Source organism: Poeciliopsis prolifica, unplaced genomic scaffold (assembly GCF_027474105.1).
Source record: "Poeciliopsis prolifica strain line A6 unplaced genomic scaffold, Auburn_PproV2 SCAFFOLD027, whole genome shotgun sequence".
NCBI lineage: Eukaryota > Metazoa > Chordata > Actinopteri > Cyprinodontiformes > Poeciliidae > Poeciliopsis > Poeciliopsis prolifica.
In genome coordinates this window covers 7,126,896-7,142,179 of record NW_026562402.1, presented here as the reverse complement: position 1 = coordinate 7,142,179, position 15,284 = coordinate 7,126,896, and the positions used below count along the sequence as shown (strand labels likewise).

The window sequence follows — 15,284 nt, the reverse complement described above, 5'->3', positions numbered from 1 at the left end:
TAATATGTTAGCTGAGATATAGTTTGTTGTTATGGTAACAGTTTAGATAAATTGCAAAATGATCTAAAATACTAACAGCCAGGGGTTATTTTTGGACTTTAATTAAACAAGACAGTCACCATTTTCTACTAAGCTGAAGGAAAGTGGTATCCATCCATCCATCCATCCATCCATCCATCCATCCATCCATTTTCTTACACCCTTGTCCCCAGTGGGGGTGCTGGTGCCTATCTTCATTGGAGCACATGTTTATATGCTATTATATTGTTGGCTAACATCAATAAAAGCAGATGTTGAAAACAAGAAAAGGTGGCATTTTATAACTCCAGCAGTTTTTCAATATTGTAGCCACGCCAGCAGGGAGGCATTGTGGGTAGAATTCCTGTTCATTGTTAATCAATTAGGTCAGCTACTTAGCTTTTAGTAATTAGTCTGATCTTGTTCCTCTCGTTTGTGTGTTTATTATTTGTCAGAATCTGTTAGGATAAGTGAGGGAGGTAGTTGTCATGATGAGGTGCGAGTGGGTATCATGTAAAATATCCTCTGCTGCCTTGTTCTTGAGATATGACAACAATTGAACACGTCGAAATGGCTTTACAAATTGCAATGTTTAAAAAAAAAACTTAGTCAAGTTATTTATAGCTTTTATTATTATTATTATTCAAAACCCTGCTGTGCAGTTTCCTGGCTGAAGGACACTCATCAACTCTTGTCCTGCTCACTTCCATCCACCTGCCTGTGGCACCAGGTTCCAGTCCAGCCTGAGTAGCACCGACACCTGAAATGCCGCAGAAAGTATTTTCTGCTGGGAACGTCCGTGTCTCTGTGAGAGACAGAGACGGGCGCAGGTGATAGACTGCGCCCAGAGTCGGGGCGTCGCCTGGCGCAGCGGCCGCGGCCGCGGCAGAGCTGCAGGCTGCATCGCAACGCGTCGGCCCTCAGCGTCTGAATGAAGGGGCCCAGGACGGTGTGGACGTAGTCTCTGAGGAGGACGCACTGTTGCTGGTAGGCGGGAGAAGACAGCAGGGTTACACACACAGGCTCTGAAACGTACATGCGTCGAGATTTTGGTTCGTCGCCTACTTTTGACTTGGCGAACTTCATCTCTCCCCACAGCACGACTCCAGCTGCGCCGAGCGACGCGCTCTCTCCAAGTGTGTGCTCCAAATCCGTCTGCAAAGCCCAGACGTTCAGCTATACGATTACACGTTTCATTTCAACATTTGACATTGACGTGGACGAGTGGCTACCTCTTTGAGAAAGTCGAGTGTGTGCGTGAACGCCAGTCGAGCGTACGGAAGGACAGGTGTGGCCTGGTTATCACCGATGCCATGACGCCACAGAGACGCCACTCTCAAAGCCTCGAGCAGTCTGTGTCTGAGGGGGGGAAATGGATCAGTTTCTTTGGTTTCAAACCAAAGGTTGGGGTGAAACAGAACATAAATGTGTGTGTTTGTACCGGATCATCAGAGCAGCATCCGTGGACCCTGCCAGCCGCTGTGGCAGATAGATGCTGGGATAGAGAGCTGTGGACTGAGCCCACAGCCACGACAGCCGGTCGTTCTTCTGCTTAGTCCCCGCGTGGCAACGTCCTGTGTAGGTCTGATCTGATCTCACACATGAAGTCAAACACACTGATGTCAGCTTTTTTCTTTTTTTTTTTTATAATCGGTTATATCAGTTACATTTTAAAGTCAAAACTTAAATAGAAACTATCATATATTTTCACATTTTGTGCATCTTCATGGGATTTTATGCGACAGACTCTCACAAAGCAGCGGATAGCTGTGATGTGGGAGGAAGATAGTTGGCAGTTTTCTATATTTTCGACCAATTGAAGTCTGGAAAGTGTCATGCGTTTTTATTCCCTCCGCTCTTCATTCTGACACCTACCTGGCAACATACAACAGCTCAAATATGGAAAACTGACAAGAAGGCAACCATGAGCTCTGACTCCACAAATCTGGGCTTCATAGAGGAGTAGCGAGAAGAAAATCAATGTTGCAGAAAGATATAAGTGAGAAGTCCTGTGTGCAGATTCTTTTCTCAAATCCATGTCGCAAACACGTGGAAGAAAAATGCTCTGATAAAATAAATTAATTTAACCTTTCTCCTGTGTAACAGGAAAGAAGCTGCACATTACTCTGAACACACCATGCCTGCTGCATAGCAGCAGTATCTGAATCTCAATTAATATGAGTTATAATCACGTTAAATGTCCCTTTGGGCTCAATGAAGTATTCTTGAATTGAGTTTCATTCTGTGGGAATTCCACTAGGCAAAGCATTAGCCATTTTCCATCCAAGAAATGTAAAAATACAGTAGTGGTCGAGAAATGTCTGTGAAAAAGTTTATGGTCTATAAATATTTTTCAGCACTGCGCTGTATATCTGAATAAACATGTCTTTTTATTTCCCTTAAAACGATGCATTTTAAGCCATTCTTAAGCTTGTAGATGTACAACAATAAGTTTCTGTTTGCTTTACCTCTCTTTCTCTGGTGCTTATTAAAGCAGGAGGGGAAACCATAAAAGCCCCAGAATCCTCCGGGCCGGCGCCTGACCATCAGCCTCAGCGTCTCCTCCATGAACATCCGAGCGCTGTCCTCAAACGCCTGCTGAGCCAACAGCTTCACTTCCTTCTCGGACAAGTCCAGTCTCTTCTGTCTCACCAGCTGCTTGGACAACCTGCGGTACTGCATCTTGGACCCAAAGTTGTTCTCCCACAGCGGCAGCCACTCTTCCCAGTCGATGACTCCGACTCCGGAGAAGCTGGGGCGCAGCTGGACGTCCAGCTGCGCCTCTGCGAGGGAGAGGTGAGAGGCCAGGTCGCCAAGCTGCGGGATTCCTCCGTTCACCTCCCTGCCGTCGTGGGAGATGTAGGGGTAGTTCCCCAGGCGGTCCCGATAGAAGATGGTCACATTCTGGAAAAGTAAAAAAATCAATCAATCAATGAAAAGTCTGCAGATCTGAACTCTGTATGTTTGTATAGTTTTCCAATAGTAAAATTTCAGCACTTGTCAATCATTTCCAAGATAAGTTTTCTAACTTTTCCAGCACAACACCCTTGGAGTTAAAAACAACACAAATCAGCAAAAGGAGACAGTTTCAGTTCACTATTCTATTATATATATATATATATATATATATATATATATATATATATATATATATATATATATATATATATATATATATATATATATATATATATATATATATATATTATTTTATTTTTTTTTTTTTTTACTGCTATTAATAATATCTTGTGATAGGGTTCTACATAACAGGGAAAAGTAAACTAAAACTTGTATGTTTTGACTGTTTCTGTCACACACACCCTTTACCTGACTGGTCCTGGAACAAAGGACTAATTCAACGAAATATCAAAAAAAATTCTCTATATTTTCTGACTTTTCACAAATCAAAATAACTTTGGTAATTCGAACTTACTTAAAAGATGTGAAGTTTGGTCTGATCTAACTTCAGATGGTAATAAATAAATAAATAAATTGTCTCTTTCAAATGTAAATAAAGTTTTTCAAATTAGATCACACTTTATTGCAAAACTGTGCAGTTTGAATATGCAGCACTTTCAAGCACCTTGCATAGAAATGATGAGGTTTCCAAACACTGAAGATGCAAAATTGAAATTCAAGGATTTCAAGCTCCCATAAGTATCCTAAAGTTAACAGTCAGCTGTCCTTCTCTTTAGTTTTCGTCCAGTTGCCAAGGTTTCCAGTCCTGATCACTAAGTCTTCTTTTTTTCTGTCATTTTTAGAAAAACTGTTTCCGTAAATATCATGCAGAACTATTGACCAAAACCAAAAATCCCTGGCACTCTGAAGATAAGAGTATGCATCGTTATGGGTGGTTTAGAAGGTATTTATGTGAGAGTCTATTATCTCTCTGGTCTAGCTAAATCATTTCATCACCTGTCCCTGGAAATGCTGCTTTTGATTCTCCACGATCCCAAAGTCCTGCAGGTCCAGGTGGACGTTGTGGCGCTTTTGACAGTTAGCTGTGGGCATGTTCCACACAACGACGAAGGGCCGGTCCCGCAGGTCCGGACCCGCAGCCCCCGCATCAGGGTGGCTGAGGCTCTCCGACAGAGAGGCGCGGGGCAACAAAGCGATGAAGACGATGAGAAGACAAAGGTGAGACAGCACCATGGCTGCTCAGCAGTCAGTGTGTCCTTCCTGCTCAGAGACACAGAACAACCTGCATGATTTAAAATCCCTCCACAGAGACAGAATGTGTTGTTTTGAAATTCTTTGCCTGTTTTAAACTTTACTTTTATTCACCTGATTTTATGAATAATCTTTTTATTTACTCCTCTTGATTTAAATTTATGTAATTTTTACTTTTTACTAAAGATTTAATAGTGGCTTTGTGTATATATATATTTATTTTATTTTATTTTATTATTTTTATTTTTTTAAAGCATTCAAACCTTATTAAGTCACTGTTTTGATGAAAACATGCGCTGAAAGTTTAGTTCATTGGGTCGATTTTAGATGGAAAACACAAACTGAGATTCAAGACCAAAAACAAGACATGAAAATGACCAGAAATGACCCATATTTAGGTTTGAATGCACCTCTCAATACTTTGATACTTCCGCATTAAACCGTCCAATAACACATATGACCCTCTCAGAGAATGGCTGCATCTCAACGCAGCGCAAGTTGCGAGCTACAAAATATGGATAAAGGCAACGTTAGAAATGTGAGAAAAATTCAGCTTCGGACCTGAAATCATTTAATCGGAACCACAAACTTGAGAAGTAACTGGAGGAAGTCACAGTTGTTAGTACCCTATCGTTTACTTATTGAAGTGTTTTCAATTTGTAGTTTTTTTTTTCTAAAGGTAAAAGACAATTTGTCAAAGGAGTAATTTGTGATCTTTAATAGAAATATAGCAACACTGTAGATGTTTCTCTTAGACCCAAAGCCATTTTATCCACAACAAGTCAGATGAGCTGAAGGGACACGAGCATCAGAGAGAAGCTAAGGACAAAGTGACAAAGAATAGAGAAATATCTACATCTTCCAATGTTTGGATCTGTTTCCTTCACAAAAAGGACACTGCATTGGTATTATTAGAGATCACAGATTTATTTCTTTAAAAATGGTTTATTAAGTTTCCCAAAGGTTGGATTTTTTTTTGCACAAATCAGCTTGAATTCATGATATAATGACAAACAATTCAATTAAGTAAAAGGTCTTCAACATACTTCTGCCAGAAATCCTAATAGATGTGGAGAGCTTCGGTCCTACCCTCCTACAAGATCTTAACCTTATTTATTAAAAGTTATTGTTCTGTCCTATAACCATTTTTCAGTTTTCTCTCGTCTCTTTGTTGGTGTTTTGTCCGTCCGTCTCTGTGGTTCTTCTGCAAATGGTACTGGACCTTGAAGGTTAGCTTGTGCAAGAAGTGCATTGATGTTTGATTGTTTGGTTTCCTGATGTCGTCTCTGAGGTTTCAGGCAGTTTTCCCTGAGTGTGTCTCGGTGTGTCTTATTTCATTATAGTATGTATGGGAGTGTTTCCATGCACTCCCAAACAAGTCCGACTCTTCATCAAATGTCCTTGTGCATCCAAAAGATGGGAACTCCTCTGGCGTCTCTGTAGGGAGTTTCCGTCAAAGTCTGAACTACAGGCTGTCCTGAAAAGTGTGGCGGTGGAGGAGGCTCTGAGGAGGAAAGACAAGGAGGAGGAGGTAGAGGAGGTAAAGAGGGAAGAGGAGGTGGTGGTGGAGGTAAGGAGGGAAGAGGAGGAGGAGGCGGAGGTAAGGAGGGAAGAGGAGGTGGTGGAGGAGGAGGAGGGCTAAGAGGATTTTTTAAACTAGAAGGTGAAGGTGATCCATCAACGCAACTACGTTCCAAGTCTTCCATTCTTGTTGGAGTTTGTTTCGTTGGGTTTGCTTCCGTGTTTGGAGCTCTGGAAAGTCTCAGGAGCATCCCCAGAGGGAGGAGCGCCATCACAGAACCCGTGCTCTGCACCGGCGTGGACAGGACGTAGCCGAGATGGGCGTAGAAGTGCTGCTTGTCATGGGTGGTCAGGCACAGACGCCTGAAGCCTCTGCGTTTAGCATAGAGCTCCGTCTCCTCCATCAGAACCCGTCCGTAGCCCTTCCCCCGCTCCTGTTTGGACACAACTACCGACTCTACAAACAGGCTGCTGCCATGACCCACGACCCGGGTGAGCCGGGCGTGGCCGAGGAGCCTCTCCTCTGTCCCTCTGGGGCCCTGCAGGAGAACCAGGCAGACGGGGAACTCCGAGCAGGACTTCTGGAGGGAGTGGACCCGGGCTGCCTGGCTCCTCCGCCACTCGGAGTTGACCAGATCCGCGCAGGGTACCAGCAGGTCCGGACGCCGGTGGATCGGAACCGCACTGATCTTCCGTGCTTCCTCAGCGTCGTGGTGTTTGCTGTCCTGATCGTCTCCATCCAGCAACGGGACTTTTACAGCGTAATGTAAGTTTGGGAGGTTCTGCGGCTCGACATCCCGCTGGTTTCCGCTGCCTGGTTTGGAACTTGAGGACGTTAGCGCTTCAGACCTGTGATGATCAGGGTTCAAGTCATTCTGAGCTCTGGAACTGATTGCTAAAATCTTACACAAGGCTTGGATGTACAGTTTCTCAATTTTCCAGTGAAGCAAATAACACAAGTCTGGCTTGTGAAACAGGTAGTTAGAACCAAGAAGTCTCACTGAAAAAGGGACATTGAATACCAATCAGTTTTCTATTCTTTGGACAGCAATGTTAGAAATGTAATCATTTAATCAGCTGGCAGCTTTTAAGACCGTTATCTGTTGGAGACAGGAGAAGAAAACTAACTTTTTAAAAATCTTTTTAATGTCTATACTTCTTATTTTAACCTTCAGCTGAGCTCATTGAAAGGATTCCATAGAGAACTGCGCATCAATGTAAACTTTGTAAATTGTATGAAGGTCATTACCTTCCAAATTCACCAATCACCATATGTAATAAATATTCATGAATTTTTCTTTTTCTTTTTAAGGTTTATCCCATTAAGCCCCAATATTAACACATATTGAAAAGGAAAAGAAAAAGTTCCTTGAAACATAAGCAAATTTGTAAATCCACATTTAGTCGCAAATCCGGGATAACACGACATCAAGCAATAACAGCGTTTAGAAATCAATGACAATAACATTTGAATAGAGATTAGATAAAGTGACACGAGCCCCAAATAATTCACGCCAGCTTCGCTCAGCTGGAGATCGAGCGACACAAGCTGATGTGTAACATGCATAGAAAGTCAACGCTGATAGTCACTAACTCAGCCTGGGCGCACAGGATGTCTGTTAGGGGACGTATATATCAAAATGTGTCTTTCAGTTGTCTGAGATTGCTTTTTGAGGAATAACAACATAAAAATTTCAACATGTTCTAGATTTACGCATGCTAAAAGAATCATCATATTCACCTAATGTTTTGTTCTTATCCGTGGAATTTGATCAGCTTTATAAAAACGTACAAAAAACAAAAAAAGCACATCTTCACCAGGTATTAGAGAAAAATGGAAAGTTTTAAAACAGCCGACAAGTAAGGAAATGTACACCTATTTTTATCTTGCCTCCATTTGTAAGATAATGCTTCTATATCTTGCAAACTGATATTGCAAAATATATCTGATAATATCAATTGCCAAGATTACATAATGGTATATGTAATGCCATTTATTTTCGCCTTATCTTAACCTTTTTCACGACTTCTTGTTGCTCTACGTGGAACTTGAAGAGAACATGGAAGTCCACTCACGGCAAAAACAGCCCTTTTTCTGCATTTATTCCTGAACATAGCCGAGGTGTATGTACAGAACTGCATACGGAGAGGTTTTTTGTGTGGCTAAACATGTTTAATGCCATAAATATAACACACAGCTCAGCACAGTGTAATTACAGCAGGACCCTAAAGACAGAGAATGGCTGATTTGGCATAAAAACCATAATTGTCTTCATATAATTTCAATTTGGTTTCATCTTTGGCTGAAACCAAATGGACATGGTGTAACAAAAAAAGGAAAATGGTTTCATGACCTATTTGATGGGTGGATTGACCTGCACGACCCTGGAAAAGGTGCTTTTACACCCAAGTAAAAGAAGCAAAAGAAGAAATGGAAAAGCCGTCCGATTTCAAGTCACGTCGCATCTACGGGCATGATCATCTCTGTACAAAAGACATGCATGCAATCGCTTTTATTGAGCATAATTCATGAGAATGTATTCCAGTTTGTTAAAATGTTTACCCACTGCAGCTAATAGAGAAGCTGTAGCTTTCTGACACGTCTCCGCCAACAAGCATAAGAAGAACACTCACAGCAGCTCAGTGAACTGAATTCTTCCTTTTTCTTTCCACAGAAACACGATTCAATTTGGCCAAAATTACACATTAGTATCGCCAATATATGAAAAAGTCACACACAGAGAGAGAGAGATCTTTTCCAACGATGGTCTGCTTTTATTAAATTTAGATTGGTTACGGATCCAATCATTTAGCTGCAAACAACGACCAGCGAGTCTCTATGAAGGAGAGCTAATTTTAAGGATTAAAAGGGTGCATCACTTCCACGCAGTTTGAATGTAACATTATTTAAAGGAAAAACTAGAATAAAAGACCTGAGTAATATTGACTCACCCTGAGGGAGCAGCTGAGGATCAATTCCTGACTCTTCTACAAGTATTTAACCCGTCTCTGACCACACCAGACTACCTCACTTTATGCTTGTAAGAGGAAACTGGTTGTTGGCTAATTACCATGTTGCAGAATAAAGAAGAAAAAGAAGAAGCAGCAGTAGATCTTTACTCAAGATAAGTGCCGATGTCCTTTCTTAGACCAGAGAGAGAGAAAACTTTTAAGATTTGTGCAAAACTTTCGGTCTTCCTTTCTTTCTTCTTGATGATTTCATTGTTTTTCTCGACTCAATGCACAATATAAGCTGCAATTATTTGCAATTAAAAATTAATTAAAACTTAGACAAGATGACTTAAGTCCACCTTTAGGAGTCTGAATTGCTGACATTTCTTTGTCGCAAAAGAGTTATGCCTAAAAAAATAACGTGTAGCCGAAGATTCCTGGTTGTTTGTCTCAGAGTTGTACGGTGAAATTTTAGTGTACAATAAAATAAGCACATATTTACAATAAAATTAAAGTAATGTGATGTGCCTTTTCTTTCTTTTTTTTTTTTTTTGGCATAAAGGTGGTTCTTTTAGTGGCAGCTTTTGCAGGATGGTTTCCTTCTTCAGAATCCCAAGATGCCGGGTCTTTGACAACCTCATTGTCACAAGCAAGCTGATGGACGGACAGTTTTTTTTTTTACAGTGGCCACTGAATCATAACCGCACCAATCTACTTTGGTCATGTTTTTAGACAGCGAGAAAAATCTGGACTACCCAGAGAAAATGCACAGGGAGGACGTGTAAGCTCTATGCAGAAAGGCCGGACTATTTCTGCAGAGCTCCGTGTTGTCTGATTGGCTAGGAGTTTGTTGCAGCGCTTTAGGTAAACTTGATGCTCCTTCCACGCATTTGTTATAATTCATATTGAACAGTGAAAGTACACCCCCCCCCCCCAAGAAAGGAGGGTATCAAAAAATTGGGATAAACTCTTGTTGTTCCTCTCCACGGAAATCTTTAGTAAAAGGCGAAAGATTTATACGATCTGAAGAGAAACAAAGAGCGCATGCTCTACGAATGCTGAAAGTGCCCCATTTGTTTCGTCATCATTTCCACTTCGATGACGGTGCTACTTGACTGCACAATATAAGAGCTCAATTAAAGCTGCAGTGTGCCACTTGTACAATCCCTCCCACCCTCTTTTCTACAGAGTAGTTGAAAGTGTCATAATGTGGTGACAGTATGAGACAGAAAATATCAATCTCCTCAGCTTTCTCCTGTGTTAACTAGAAGCAACCAATCAGAGGCAAGAGGAGGGTCTTAGCGCTGTCAATCACTTGTTACATGTTCCTTTTATGTTGCTTCAAAATTACAAATAACATTAAAATGTTTCTTGAAAGAACATACTGCAGTTATGTACTTAATAGAAACCACTGATGTTTATTAAGTTGAACTAAATATTTTAATGCTGGACAGAGAAAGAACACACCAAATTGAAGAGTGTCAAAAAATCATACAAGCTCCCTGCATCTTAGCTCTGTGGAGTGTCTGCTTAGGAAGAGCATTCCAAACCTTTGGTAAGAAATGGTGTGTTTAATTTCAGTGTCCATTGCGGACCAGAGAAAACTAAAGACAATGCAATGTTGTGTTAATCCATTTATAGTCTAAACTAGTCGGCAGTTTATCTTGAGGAAATAAATAAAGGCGCAGAAGTTAACATGCGCAGTGCACTGCACAACCAATGTGCTTCACTTCAGAGCATTTGACTGGGAAACTGCATATATTTAGCAATTTTGAAGAAAAAAAAAAACATTAAAAATTGGTAAAACTAAATGAAAAATAAATACTTCATAGTAAAAAAATCACAAAGAGAAATTATCAATTATCTTATCACTGAGACATACATTATATTCACTTAACACAGATGATACAGAAATTAAACCTATTGGGGAAAAAAAATTCTTTAGAAAACTTACATATTCAATTGAAAAAGTTATTATGAAAGCACTCAGTTTGTTAAACTCACATCAATGTGTCTCAAACACCATTGACAAAAAGTTAATCGCTCATTAATATTTCACAGAGAAAGGTAACCCCACCAATAGGCAGGGTATCAAAAAATTGAGATAAACTCTTGTTGTTCCTCTCCACGGAAATCTTTAGTAAAAGGCGAAAGATTTATACGATCTGAAGAGAAACAAGAGTGCATAACCTGGAGAAGATGTAGGCGCTCTATTTGTTTCGACGTCACACCCACTTCACTGACGGTACTGTTCGACTAGCAAACATTATAAATCATTTAGGCCTCAACAATTCAAACACTTACTGTCGGTCAATAAGTGTACAGAAAACAGGTTACATAGAAAACGCAATTAACACCACAGAACGGGTTAAAAGTAAATTCATTTGGACGCAATGCATTGTGGGAACAACACGGAAATCACCACGCAAACCCCGTGTGCTGTAACAATTAAAACGGTGTAGGCTTTTATACAATGTAGCAAAAACGATTAAGTTTTTATTTGCTTTTTTTTAAACGCTCCCTTTAAGATGTTCGCACCTGCGCACTGAGCGCTTTTAACCGATCAAGCGACCAAGAGATTTTGAACAGCTCTCAATATATTTGTATTAAATATTGGAAAGGCTGGGCAAGTTAAAAAAAAATACCAGAACTGAATGGAAATGTTTTACATCAATTTTATAGCACCAAACACATCAGACTGTTCAGTACTAAACATGAGTCTCACGTTCCTGTATAAGGGAGACGTATTCGTGCTGAATACTCCCAGTTAATATTTCATCTCCTGTCTCCTCAGCTGCCACTTCCATGTAAGGTCAGAGCAGAAATAGCCTGATCGTTGTTCATGTAGAGTTTTAAAAACTGCCTTAATTCACAGTGTTCATGCTAAACACCAAGAGGAACCGCGTGTTTACCTTCTAATTCACCTCAATTAGAAACTTAGTGATATTTAAGCGCTACCTACATTTTCAGTCTGGCGGTCAGACGCTGGTCCCGTCAAAGCGCTCTGATTGGACAGACCGCTAATCTCCAGTCAGCGTCGGGAACGGCGGCAGCCAATAGCAGGACAAGGAGCAGGAGAACAGTCAGCTGCAACTGGTCCAGATTGAGGGCTAAATATTGTAAACACCATCGATGTCGATGGTTTCTCTTGGGCAGGATGTAGAACTCATCACTGACACTCTACGGATTGGAGTGGTATTACAAAATTTTTTATTATTTCACAGAGGAAGGTAACCCCACCAATAGGCAGGGTATCCAAAAATTGGGATAAACTCTTGTTGTTCCTCTCCACGGAAATCTTTAGTAAAAGGCGAAAGATTTATACGATCTGAAGAGAAACAAGAGTGCATGACCTGCAGAAGATATAGGCGCCCTATTTGTTTCGACATCACACCCACTTCACTGACGGTACTGTTCGACTAGCAAACATTATAAATCATTTAGGCCTTAACAATTCAAACCCTTACAGTGTTTGAATTGTTGAATTGTTTTAGGCATATTCAATCATTTAGATTATAGATCCCAATGAGTCTCGTTTGAGAAATGCATATTTGAAAATAATCTTTAAGCAGGTATTAAGTATATTTACATTAAACCCACATTATTTTTTAAATATAATTCTGACTTAATTATAATTTGAAATGTTTTAACTGTATATAGAAAATTATAATTAATAAAGACTTTAACACACATCTGTATGTAATTAATGTATGTAATGTTTTGTGAAAATGTTCCTAAAATAAATGACCTTTTCCATTAAATCCTGGTATAATTTAAAGAGTCTGTACCATCACGATAAAAAATTAGGACGTCATTATTGAATTTTCTTAAATACTGTCACACATGTAGACCTACCTGACAAAAGGACGAGCACTGCCCTCACCTGAAGCCACCAAAATCCTCAGTTAGGGGGATCTGAATTTGAGAAATATTTTTGCTACAACAGTCAAAACAACATTTCGCCAAGTTATGAAGGAAAAACATAAAAAAAAAAAAAAAAAATGGACCACACGTTTTGCCTGAAACTTTCGACGGATTTAAGAAAATTAGCTCTGGCTAATATCATGGGCTTTTTTCTTTGTTGAATAAATGTAGAATTAACTCACTTTCACACCTACAAAAACAAACAAAAAAAGTTCAATGTTTAATAACTTTTTATGCATTATACCAATTTTATTGATAAAGCACTTTAAAAATCCACAGGACCAAAGTGCTGTGCACAATTATAATTCAAATAAGATAAATCATAACATCAATATATAAATCTTTACCAGAGATACCAATAAATGTGGCCATCTGAGTCTTTCTACTTTATTAACATCTACTGTTATTCTTTAACAGTAGAATAAAGAAATGTCTCTTTCTTTCTGCAAAATACTTTGTACAGAAATTGTGCTTTAAAAAAAATAATTGTAGCTCTATTATATCAGAAAAGGGTTTCTGTTGCACATGTGCCACCTGTGCTGGTAATTAAATCCACAGCTCCTTAGAGTACATTTATACAACAATATTTATGACCATCTAACATGTAATAGTCACACTGATACAAAAAAAAATACACAGTACATGAGCTACATTAGAATCTCTCTCTATAACCCTAGATCCTTAACTATTCAAGGTATTTTTAAACAAAACTACATAAAAGCTAATCAGTAAAATCACTGTGAAAAAAAAAATTGGTCTGTATCTTTAATGTTCAGTCACAAGATTACAGTATTGGACTCTTCAAATAGGTTGAAATCTAAAACACACCAGGTGTGTCCAAAGTTGGATTGTTTCAATTGTAAAAACAACAAAATAAACCAAAAAAGATAGTGCCATTTTGTTTCTATCTTGTAGAATAAAGAATATCCTTTTTGTGTGGATGAATCATTAAAAAAAAGATTTGCAGCATTTAGACCCAGTGCACAAAAACATTTTGCGTTTCAGCAGGAAGTAAAAGGAGGCAAGAGTGTTACCAAAATGTTTACTTTATTTTTCAGCTTTTCTTTTAATCCAGGACAACTCATTCAAGAATAATCAAGAAGAATTAAGCACTAATATGTTTATTAGATTTTTCTCTCTTTTTACATTTTGTCAGAGATGGATGGTGAATTTTTATCCAGAACTTGTCAACGTAAAACAAACAAAAAAAAAATGAATATATAATAACAATACATTAATAATAATTAATTCAATACAATGAAGTGTGGCGTCTGACAGAATAACAATGGCCCAGAAGGTGAAGGTTTGTTGTTTTCACTGCTTCCTCCGTGGTACTGCAACAATCACCAGCACTAACTCAACTCAATCAACAACAGCAGAGGAAGAAAACGGAGTGCGCTCACAAAGTTCTGCACCCCAGCCTCCCAAAGAGGAAACACTTTTTTTTTTATTATTTAAATAATATTTTATCAAAGCTTCTGTTTTTATCTTCATAAAATGTTTCTAAAACTTATCTGTCTTTAAACTTCTTTTTTTTTTTGTTGTCTTTTTTTGCATTTTTGGATTCGTCTCCCTTTTCAGAGATTTTGCTCTTTTTTTTAAATATTTCTGTCTCCATGGTGTGTATGGGAGTGTGTGTTGTGTGTGTTTGAGCATCTACACCTGTCGCCACATGTGTGCGCCTGTATTTTTGATGTGTCCTTGGCTGAGGCTTGGAACAAGTCTGAGTTGTTCAAGGGCTCATGTGAATATAGAGCCTGCACTAATGAAGCTCCATGGTGCGATCCTGTATATGTTTGGAGTGTGTGTGTAGTTCATGCCCTTACACTGCTCTGCCTGCATAAGGTCACCGCAGGTAAGACATTCATACTGAGAGGTTGAAACTGACTCAAGCAACAACTTGGGTGGCCTGTAGCAGGATGTGTATAAGAGTGTGTGTGTGTGTGTGTGTACATCTAACCAAAGTCAGCTTATCAAGGAATCTGTTTAGCTTGGATGTGCTCCAGGGTGAGCACGCATTTTGGAGTGTGCGTCTCTCAGTGCCTACCGCATGTGTGTGTGTGTTTGAGGAAAAAGAGAGGGCTGAGTGTTTGAAAACTGAGGATTCATGTACTTGCAGGTGAGCCGAGGACACTTTCCCATGCTTTTGCACCGGGTGTAAAGCTTATGAGTCCGTTTAACCACTTCCTGATGTTGGGAGAGAACTTGCATCTGTGTGTTTTTGTTTGTTTGCGTGTTTGTTGGTGTGTTTGTAAAAGAAGGCACGGAGGGTGGTGTGGGAGGCTCAGTCTCTCAGGTCCATGCTGGAGCCGAACAGAGCCACCAGCTGCTCCTCGTAGTGGGCGATGTTCCTCTTCATGATTTCCTTACAGGAGCCCAGGAGGCGCTCGAACGCCTGCACGTCTATTACTGCACACAGAGGACGAGAGGAGAAAGTTATGTGCTGTTCAGTGGCCCCAAGTACTGAACTGCATCACATATGGATCAACTTATATCCCCTGAAAGCTTCTAGTTTTTATTAAAGGGGTGACATCATGTGTTTTTCAGGCGTACAATGTTGTTTCATGGTACAATCAAGTGACTATGTTACCTTCATTTATTATAAAATTGGGAGGAGCTTTGTTGAAATGGTTGCCGCTTTGAATATGAAGAGTCCAGGACTTCTCAAATATGCATAAAAAAATCAAAACAATACTCAA

At 39.7% G+C, this 15,284-nt stretch overlaps 3 protein-coding genes and 3 non-coding genes across 9 annotated transcripts in view; all 6 read right to left on the bottom strand.

The window, feature by feature from the left end:
• Window positions 1–627: 627 nt before the first annotated feature.
• Window positions 628–11,678, bottom strand: hyal3 (hyaluronidase 3). Of its 2 annotated transcripts, none has more exons than XM_055048378.1 (7): window positions 11,624–11,678; window positions 3,934–4,197; window positions 2,487–2,922; window positions 1,460–1,607; window positions 1,251–1,377; window positions 1,084–1,173; window positions 628–1,002 (listed from the first exon to the last, which is right to left on the bottom strand). In XM_055048378.1, exons 2-7 carry the CDS (start codon window positions 4,168–4,170, stop codon window positions 703–705), a joined length of 1,338 nt encoding a protein of 445 aa, XP_054904353.1. In that variant the 5' UTR covers window positions 4,171–4,197; window positions 11,624–11,678; the 3' UTR covers window positions 628–702. The 2 variants fall into 2 exon arrangements, with proteins under 2 accessions (XP_054904353.1, XP_054904354.1); XM_055048379.1 differs by lacking the exon at window positions 11,624–11,678 and adding an exon at window positions 8,662–8,728.
• LOC129371620 (N-alpha-acetyltransferase 80) lies at window positions 5,580–6,981 on the bottom strand. The gene is made up of 3 exons (XM_055048311.1): window positions 6,959–6,981; window positions 5,879–6,558; window positions 5,580–5,692 (listed from the first exon to the last, which is right to left on the bottom strand). Exons 1-3 carry the CDS (start codon window positions 6,979–6,981, stop codon window positions 5,580–5,582), a joined length of 816 nt encoding a protein of 271 aa, XP_054904286.1.
• Window positions 9,590–9,704, bottom strand: LOC129371881 (U5 spliceosomal RNA). The gene has a single exon (XR_008607208.1). It is a non-coding gene; the product is annotated as a U5 spliceosomal RNA (small nuclear RNA).
• LOC129371879 (U5 spliceosomal RNA) lies at window positions 10,732–10,846 on the bottom strand. The gene has a single exon (XR_008607207.1). It is a non-coding gene; the product is annotated as a U5 spliceosomal RNA (small nuclear RNA).
• A 215-nt stretch (window positions 11,679–11,893) lies between the features above and the next one.
• On the bottom strand, window positions 11,894–12,009 carry LOC129371882 (U5 spliceosomal RNA). The gene has a single exon (XR_008607209.1). It is a non-coding gene; the product is annotated as a U5 spliceosomal RNA (small nuclear RNA).
• Window positions 12,010–13,613: 1,604 nt separating this feature from the next.
• prkar2aa (protein kinase, cAMP-dependent, regulatory, type II, alpha A) overlaps window positions 13,614–15,284 on the bottom strand; it is a 38,827-nt gene continuing 37,156 nt past the window's right edge. For all 3 annotated transcript variants that reach the window (XM_055048375.1, XM_055048377.1, XM_055048374.1), the window contains one exon: window positions 13,614–14,994. In XM_055048375.1, the coding sequence (XP_054904350.1) occupies window positions 14,870–14,994 (125 nt within the window). In that variant the 3' untranslated portion in view covers window positions 13,614–14,869. The remainder of the gene's footprint in view (window positions 14,995–15,284) is intronic.